At 54.4% G+C, this 8797-nt stretch overlaps 1 protein-coding gene across 5 annotated transcripts in view; it reads right to left on the bottom strand.

The window, feature by feature from the left end:
- Positions 1 to 6056: 6056 nt before the first annotated feature.
- Positions 6057 to 8797, bottom strand: part of JUP (junction plakoglobin) — a 26996-nt gene continuing 24255 nt past the window's right edge. For 4 of the 5 annotated variants that reach the window (XM_024745811.1, XM_024745839.1, XM_024745830.1 and 1 more), the window contains exons 11-14: positions 8420 to 8570; positions 8190 to 8311; positions 7610 to 7649; positions 6057 to 7336 (exon numbers count right to left, since the gene is read on the bottom strand). In XM_024745811.1, the coding sequence (XP_024601579.1) occupies positions 7185 to 7336; positions 7610 to 7649; positions 8190 to 8311; positions 8420 to 8570 (465 nt within the window). In that variant the 3' untranslated portion in view covers positions 6057 to 7184. The remainder of the gene's footprint in view (positions 7337 to 7609; positions 7650 to 8189; positions 8312 to 8419; positions 8571 to 8797) is intronic. The other variant, XM_024745821.1, reaches the window with a different exon arrangement.

Raw genomic sequence — 8797 nt, 5'->3', positions numbered from 1 at the left:
CCGAAAAAAAAAAAAAAAAAAATGAGTGAAGAGGAGAATACAGCTCAGGGTACGGGAGACCATGTTTGCTGTCTATTGAAAAAAAATAATAAAATAAAAACAATGAGGGACTTCCCTGGCGGTCCAGTGGTTAGGACTTCTCGCTTCCAAAGCAGGGGGCACAGCTTCGATCCCTGGTCAGGGAACTAAGATCCTGCATGCCGCGTGGAGCAGCCTAAATTAATTAATTAATTAATTAAAATAGAAACAATGAGGGCAGTGTCTGCTTTGCTCACTTCTGTATCCTCAGGACTCCAATTAGAGTAGGCACTCTGTATTTGTTGAATGAACACACGATGGATTCTCTGGGTGAGTCTGTCTGTTGCGGGGGTGGGGGGGAGTGACCCCCAAAGGCTTCAGAGAGGGCTGACTTGCCCAGGCAAGGTGAGAGCCCAGGGCTCTGGACTCCCAGACCAGTGCTCCCCAATCCCCAGCAGAGGTGAGCCCCACTGGGAAACCTTCCAGGCAGCGCCTGTTGGGAGCAAGGGGATCCAAGGATGGGAGCCACAGACTCTCAGTGGGGGACCCCCAGCTCAGTCACCTCCCCCGAACTCTCACTTAGAGCCCCTCAGCCTGGCCCCCACTCACTTCCTCCAGGGACCAGAGCTGTGGGCCTAAGTGGGATATGGAGCTGGAAGGTCACAGGGCCGGCCCTGCCCTGGGAGGCTCTGTGGGGAACAGCTGGGAGAGGGGTGAGGGGAGCCACAGCACCCACTGTGAGGAGGGCAGTGCCGTCAGCCGGGTCTAGCCTGCCGGGCAGGCAGTGCTGGCGAGCCTGGGAGGATGTTCTGCTGCTCTCGGGCCTCTCTGAGCTCCCCCCAGCCCCAGGGAGGATACCAAAGAGCCCTTTGCTCCTTGACTTGTCCCCCTCTGATCCTTGGGTCTGTGTCCAGGCTCTGTGCCCTTCCAGGGGAATTTGTGGGGCTGGAGGGCAGGGAAGGAGGGAGAGGGGAGGGGCAGTGCTGCTGGGGTGGGGAGGAGAGAGAGGGCTGTGTTCTGGCCCCAGAGGAGGGGGGCTTAGCACCTCTGACCAAGGAGTGAGGATTCCCGGTGGAGGAGCAGGCCCTGAGGTCCCCTTATCAGGCAACCCCATTGCCACTCCCGCCCTTCCATGGAGACCTTTGTCAGTTGCTGCAGAACCCCTCCCATCACCGCCCCACCAGGTCATCCTCCAGCCTCTGCCTGGATATCTCCAGTAATGCGGAGCTCAGTAAAGTAGTCTGTGCACTTCCAGACAGCTCTCATTCTCGAAAAGTCTTCCTCAAGACTTCTGCTTAGAGCAAAGATCTTCTTCGTAATCCCACTCCCACACGCAATCCCACTTCTTGTTCCAGTTACGCCCTCTGGGGAACCCCAGAATGAGGCTGCACCCCCCAGTGCTCTGGCCCATCTGACAGGTCTTTTGCCAATGTGCTCTTCTCCAGGCCCCGCATCCTTTGGTCGGGCATGAACCCCATCCCTCCTGATCTCATCGGGGCGCCCCAGGCCAGCCAGGGGTTGCCAGTGGGGCCATGGCATCAACGCAGACCTAGGCTCAGGGTCCCAACCTTGGGGACGGGTTGTGGGTAAAGCGCCTTGGGATTAAGAGTCAGGTGTCCTGGGGACTTCCCTGGTCGTCCAGTGGTTGAGGATCCATCTTGCAGTGCAGGGGACGCCAGTTCCTTCCTTGGGGAACTAAGATCCCACGTGCCGCGGGGCAACTAAGCCTGCACACCACAACTAGAGAGAAGCCCGCGCACCGCAGCGAAGAACCGCGCACCACCACAAAGAAAGATCCTGTATGACGCAACGAAGACCCGATGCAGCCAAAAAATAAATAAATATATATTTAAGAAAAGGGAAAGAAATAGAACAAAATTAAAGAAAGAAAGAGTCAGGTGCCCTGGATTCAGATCTCAGCCCAGGTGCTCACACAGCTGTTCTGCCTTCGGCACATTTTCTAACCTCTCTGAGCCTCGGGGGCTGCACCTTGTATAATTTATCTTCATTTTATACACCTCACAAGGATGTGGGGACTGAGATTATTCAGTAAAGTACTTTGCACCTGAGGGCTCATAACTGCTGTTGTTAGTATGAGTTAAAACTATAGAGTTATAGGCAGGTCACTGGAACGTCTTTAGCCTCAAAAGTGAAATGAGAGGAAATAATCCTCACCCTCAAAGTTGTGAGGAAATCACTTAGCATAGGGTCTGGTACTAAGAAAAAGGTAAATGAGTGATGATGGGTATGATCACCGACTGTTACTACGACCGGCCCTCCAAGAATGACCTCAAGACAGAACCTCGCCCTCCACGTGGGGTCACTGCTGCCTTCTGGTTAAAACCTCAGTGGTTTCCTCACACACACACCCCATCTTATCCAGGATCAAGTTCACACGCTTTGGCCAGATGCACAAGGCCTTCCGCCATCTGACTTTTGCCCCATTTTCCAGCCTGTTTCTCACTGTACCGCCCCCCTCCTCTTTAAGGGCCGGGCACACCAACCCACTGTTATTTCTTGAACTCCCCACCCAGATCCCCATGTCCATGTCTTTGCTGTTCCCACTGCCAGGAATGCCGGTGCCTCCCAGTGATGCCCAGCAAATACCTCCTCCTTATTCACAATGAGGCTCAATTGTCCCCCACTCCCTCTCGGACTTCCTGGACCCACCCAGACTCCTAAGCACATGCTCCCATCCATGCCGTCCTGCTGGTCTTGGTTTACTGCCCATCCACCTTCCCCCTGGAAGACAAGAACATGGGCGTCTCTACCCACGGTGCCTTGAACAAAGCCTGGCAAACAGCAGGCCCTTAGGAAGCAGTTGATGAATGAATGAATGAATGAATGAATGAACGATCCACAAATCTAGCCAACGCAGTTCCTCCAGAGACAGTTCTTTCCTTGGGGAACAAAGATCCCACATGCCGCAGGGCAACTAATCTTTCCCACACGTTCTGGGTGTAGCTGAACTTCCCCATATTTCTTATATGTGCATAGATGTTTTTAGATTCAAGTATAGGATTTAGGATTCCATCAAATTATTTCCTACCTAGTTATTTTTATCTTATCGATTGTACCTTTTAAGCCAACTTATATGCTTTGGAGATGAGGTCACGCAGAAACGTTTTTTAAATGTTTAGTGCAAGACTCCCTTTAATAACTTATTTTTAGTAACTTATTTTTTTAATTGGCAGACGTTATTTTAAGCCATTTTAGGTCCACAGATGAGAACTTATTTTTAAGACTTTTTTTGGCTGCGCCATGCAGCATGTGGGATCTTAGTTCCCCGACCAGGAATCAAACCCATGGCCCCTGCACTGGAAGCGCAGAAGCTTAACCAGACCGCCAGGGAAGTCCTTTAAAGACGTATTTTAATAACTTGATATTAATCCCACCTTGTTGGATTCTGCCCCTCATTCTGGCCCATCGCCATTTCTGGGCGGGTGGGGGCTTGGTTCGGCCATCTAGCAAGTGCCCCTCGCTTGTCATAGGTGGGTGTCTGTCTGCATTGGTACTGTTGATACCAAGGTAGAGATGTTGATCATGTGGGTGGCAGAGACCTTCCTCCAGACCCTCTAGACGGACAGGGCCAGGGTCCTATTCCTTGGATGTGGCTCAGTCAGGTCTGCCCACCTCACCTCGGCCTGCATTTCCCTCTGGTCTGCTACCCTGTCAGTTCTTTTGCTGACATCCGCTCAGCTCTTCCGCTGGCTTCCCCAACAAAGCTACCTAAAAAGGCAGCAGCTGGTCCCGGAACTCATTCCCAGTCGCGAACCCCAGGTCCTCTATGTCCCCTTTCTTTCTATCAGAAACCTGATTTTTATCAAGGAGGTAATGTGTGCAGCTGAAATACTGTTTCCCAGATTCCCTTGGAGCAAGGGATGGTCATGTGACCGTGTCCAGCCCATGTCCAGATACGTCCCTGGAGTGAATGTCCCTTCTGGAAAATGAAAAGGCAATGCCTCTCTAGAAAAAAGCCTCTCGCCCTTTCCCCTTCTTCTTGCTGGAATCGCTGTGCTTTCTCATTTCATCCTCATGTTCGGTAGGCGGAGCAGGCATTACCCCCTTTTTACAGATGAGGATATCGAAGTTCAGAGAAGTGAACCGACTTTCTCAAGGTTGTGGGGCTCAGACAGCTCCTGCGTGAAAACTGAAGCAGCAGTCAACTCACTCCATTGAGTTTAACTTGCATTGTTTCCCCTTTTGACCAGGCTGCCAGGAAGCTCAGCGTCAATGAGGAAGCTCAATCATGGCTAGTATGAACCCTTAATGTGGGTGCTTTGCTGCCCCTTGTTTTCCCTTGTCCTCATTGCCTGTTTTGAGACTTGAAAGAGCAATCCTTTCTTGTAAGCCATCTCCAATACTCTTTTGGAAAGATGGTGGGTGGGAGAGAGTTATATTCCACTGGCTTCCCCAGATCTACTCCCCACTCTGCTCTGGGCAGCAGGATACAACATGGATAGACCACATTGATGGGCTCTCTGGTTTCTGCTTGGGTTTGGCCAACAGGGAGCACCAGTAGGGAGTGAGGTCACAGCCTTCCCTTGTCAGGAAACTCATCCACAGGGCTCTGTCCCCAAGAAGCACTCCTTCCCTTCTTGCCTGAGGGTAGAGAAGGTGAGGCCACCATAATTAGTCCAGAGTACTACCCTCTCCCTTCCTGCTTCCTATACCTGCCCACACCTTTGTAAAACTGTCCCTTTAGCAAATTCTCAAATTACCCAAATTGATTGTTTCCTATCAGGACTCTCTTATGGGCTGAATGTGTCCCTCTGAATTCGTATGTTGAAGTTCTAGCCCCCAGTGTGATGGTATTTGGAGATAGGGCCTTTGGGAGATAATTTGGTTTAGATGAGGTCACAAGGGTGGGACTCTCATGATGGGATTCGTGCCCTTATAAGAAGAGGGAGAGAAATCTCTCTCTCTCTGAGCCAGCACCAAGGAAAGGTCATGTGAGCACACGGCAAGGAGGTGTTGTCTGCAAGCCAAGTAGGCTCTCACCAGACATGGAATCTACTGGCACCTTGATCTTGGACTTCCTGCCTCCAGAACTGTGAGAAGTAAATGGGGTTTGAGCCACCAGTCTATGGTGTTTTGTTATAGCAACCCGAGCAGACTAAGGCAGGCCCTGAACACAAGAGTACAGAAAGCGCATTGTTAAGAGAACTTCTCGTGGGAATTCCCTGGCAGTGCAGTGGTTAAGGCTGTGCACCTTCCCTGCCGAGGGCCGGGGTTCAATCCCTGGTCGGGGAACTAAGGTCCCACAAGCCGCGAGGCACAGACAAAAAAAAAAAAAAGACCTTCTCATGATCTCTGAAGATTCTGTTCTCCCCTCCCATTCCACGGCCCCTCTCAGCAGAGCTCGGCTCAGCATCTCATCACCTCTCCCCTGCACCTTTCAGCTGCCGTCTAACTGGGCTCCCTGCCCTGCCCCCAACACCAGACCTGTGCCACTGCTCCTCCAAGAACAAGGCCGTGACCTCCCTCCACGGCCGGAGCTCCAGGCAGGTATAGAGATGAGGCAACGGATCTGGTGAGAGCAGGCCCGCAGGGGCCACATGTCCCAGGCTTGGCATGTGTGTTATACTCAGCCCTCCCCAGGAAGGAGAATTTGGGGACGTGGGTGGGGGACCGTCACATAAGCTGACAGTGGCACCGTGATGGGTGAAATGAGAGCAGAGGGAACAGCATGGACAATGATCAGGAGGCAAGAAACAGCGCGGAGGATGTTGGCTGAAGTGGACGGGGGGCAGAGCAGGCTGGAAGTTGAGAGGCCGGCAAGGAGGCTGCCCGCTGAAGAGATAAATACGGCCTGGTGTGCCCAAAACGGGGGACTCACCCCCAGTCATCTCTTCATCCCTCCTAGCCTCCTAAGGTTCCAAGTTGTGTGTATTAAATTAAACCAACTCCAGCTCCCCCGCACCTTGCCTTCTCCACACACAAGGCAGCCGTGGACGCTGGGGATCCAGCCGAGAAGGCATCAGGCTGCTAAGGGAGCCCCGCCCCCCACCCCTCTCCCCCAAACAGCCTCCACCAGATCTGTGCCTTAGTTTTATTTTCTTTGCTTTGGTCTATACAAAAAAACCGATAACCAAAAACATAAAGCGATAATAATAAAATTTTCTACTGGGACCTTCCCCAGCCCCCCACACCCGTGTGCAGGAGGTGGTGGGGGGAGTCTGAAACAGGAAGGGGAAGAGAAAGCCCCTCACCGCACACCAGAGGGGTCAGCCAAGAGCACTTCTCAGGGGGTCAGCTGGGGCAGTTGTATGGGCGGGACAGGTGCAAGGGAGCTGCTAACCCTGGGAGGGGCCAAAGCCAACTGCGCATCCTGGGGAGGGAGCAGGCCATGTCCTGGAGCAGGGAGGCACTCTCCACATCTCCGCGCCATCCCCCTGGTCAGAGGATCCCTGAACTTTTCACGATAAGCTTTGGATTCTGGGCCTTTGGGCCTTGAACCTGGGGCCTGGAGACCCCCGGGGCTCAGGACAGTTGGTGGAGTTCAGTGACCAAATCGGAGCCAGCCGGAGAAGGAGCCACAGCCCTATGGAGACGGGCAGCCCAGGAGGAGGGGGGACAGAGTGGGGGCCTCAAGTCTAAAGCTTTAGCGCCAGGGCCTCGGGGGTGGGAGGGGGTGTCGGGCCCTGGACCCACAGCCCAGAACAGAAAAGCAAGAGCAGATCGCCATCCCGAGAAAGACCCTACAGAGGACCTCTGAAGGCGCAGGGTTCAGCAGGAAGTTGCAGCCCTCCTGCCCAGGCTCAGGCACTTGGCTATCTCGGCCCAACGCCTGTGAGGAGAGCCTCTCAGATGGGGAACCGCACCTGGAGGGAGGGGCAGACACAGAGGAGTCAGGCCAGCCCTGTGGCCCGTAGGAGTTCGTGCATAACCCGGCCACCATGGTAGAAGGGGCAGGACTCCTCGCCTCAAGCGAAGATAACAGAATGAGGCAGGCCAGGCACACCTTCCCTGGGGGAGCTCAGCACCAAGAGACCCCACACTTGTTCCCCCCAGAAAGGAGCCACGGTTTCAGGGGAAACCTGAGAGGGCCTCCATGAGAAGGAGGTTCTGAAGGGAAGGGAAAGCCCGAGCCTCAGCAGCCCATAGCGGGAAGGGAGAGCTGCACAGCAGGGCGGGGAGGGGTCGCCATACTAGGGTCCAGGCAGCTAGGCCAGCATGCGGTCCGCAGTGGGGTAGGGGGGCCTGAGGCCGTCGCTGTAGGTGTCAATGGGATAGTCCCCATCCATGTCCATGTGCATCTCCAGGGGGTCCAGGGGCACGTCACTCGAGTACATGGGGCGGTAGGTGGCATCCATGTCTGGGGAGGAGAAGGGAGCTCCGTCCAGGGTCTCAGGTTACCCTGCGGGGGGGGTGGGGGGTCTGGACAGCCCTCAGCCGCACACTTTCTACCTCTGCCCGCCCCCAGTGGGTCCGCCCCCTTCCCCAGACTCTCACATCAGGGACCCAGACAGAAGTGCATGTGGACACGACAGTGGCCGTCACTGGTCCTCTGGCCCTGGGGTCACAAAGTTGCCTCCTTGCTCACACCCACACAAGCACCCCCTCTGCCCTGGGCTCTGCACACACTTACCATCTGCGTAGGGTTCATTAATGGGGATCATGCTCTGGGCCTGAGGATGGAGACAAAGAGAAACATTGTGGGAGGGGAAGGGTGGAAAATGTAGGCTCCAGGCTGGGGGCAAAGACCCCTTGAAGGAACAGAGGATGAGATAGGGTTACACAGAGCTCTGATGAACTCCTCTCCTCAGGCACCTCCCCAGGGTGGAGGGTCCCACCATTCATGCTTGGAGGCACCCTCAGAACTAGAGCGGGGAGGGGAGTGGAGGGGAGAGGACTAGAGAATGGGTGCCAGGAGCTGCCCCACCCAGGATCAGGGCAGCCTCCAGCCTATACAGCACCTTTGTACAAGTTAGAGAAAGGCACCCCTGCCCCAACACTTCATATTAGTTTGGACAAAATAAAATTGCCATTTTGTAGGTCAAAAACAGTAGATGGTTCAACCTACTACTTCCATCTGCTGGGGATTGTCATAAATGATCCAATTATAAAATAAAAATCTATGAAGTGGACAGGATGGTAGAGGCCTCCCTAAAAGTGCAATCCTTGTGCAGTGCATAACCTGACACTGCAGCCCAGCCCGGGATACTCACAGCCTCCCAGGCCGCAGGGTCGTGCTTGAAGAGGGAGTTGGTGAGCTCCACAGACACACGCTTTCGGTAATCTGGGTTCTTGTCCTCGGAGATGCGGAACAGGACAGCAGCAGCGTAGGTGGCTGAGCAGAGAAAAGGACGGGCCAAGTCAGGTGCCTGCCTCCACCCAGGCCGGAGGAACAAGGCCCAGCTTCCCCCCTCGACCCCTCGCCCCCAGCCCAGCCCCTCACCGGTGCCCTCATTGTGGGAGTGCAGTAGCTCCATGAGTGGGGCTGAGGCCCCCTCAGCATCAATGGCGTCGGCCGCCTCCTTGTCCTGGGCCAGCTCGCACAGCACCCCGGCGGCCACACGCTGGATGTTCTCCACTGAGGAGTACAGGAGCTGGGGGGAAGGGGCGTGGGGTGGGCGTGAGGCAGGCGGGCATGAGGCACCTCACCGCCCTGCCCATCTCTGCCTCCCTTTTTTGGATTTAACCCAAGCCCATAGTAGAAAGCATGAAAAGTCTAAGAAAAGTAAAAAGAAATGGAAAAGCACACTGGACACAATCCCCCACCCAGACACAGCTTCTTTCCATTGGATTTTTATCAGAGTCATATACATATATTTGA

Source organism: Neophocaena asiaeorientalis, unplaced genomic scaffold (assembly GCF_003031525.2).
Source record: "Neophocaena asiaeorientalis asiaeorientalis breed wild unplaced genomic scaffold, Neophocaena_asiaeorientalis_V1.1 scaffold1, whole genome shotgun sequence".
Taxonomy (NCBI): Eukaryota; Metazoa; Chordata; class Mammalia; order Artiodactyla; family Phocoenidae; genus Neophocaena; species Neophocaena asiaeorientalis.
Note: the sequence above shows the minus strand (reverse complement) of the source record. Positions and strands in the feature narration are given on the sequence as shown.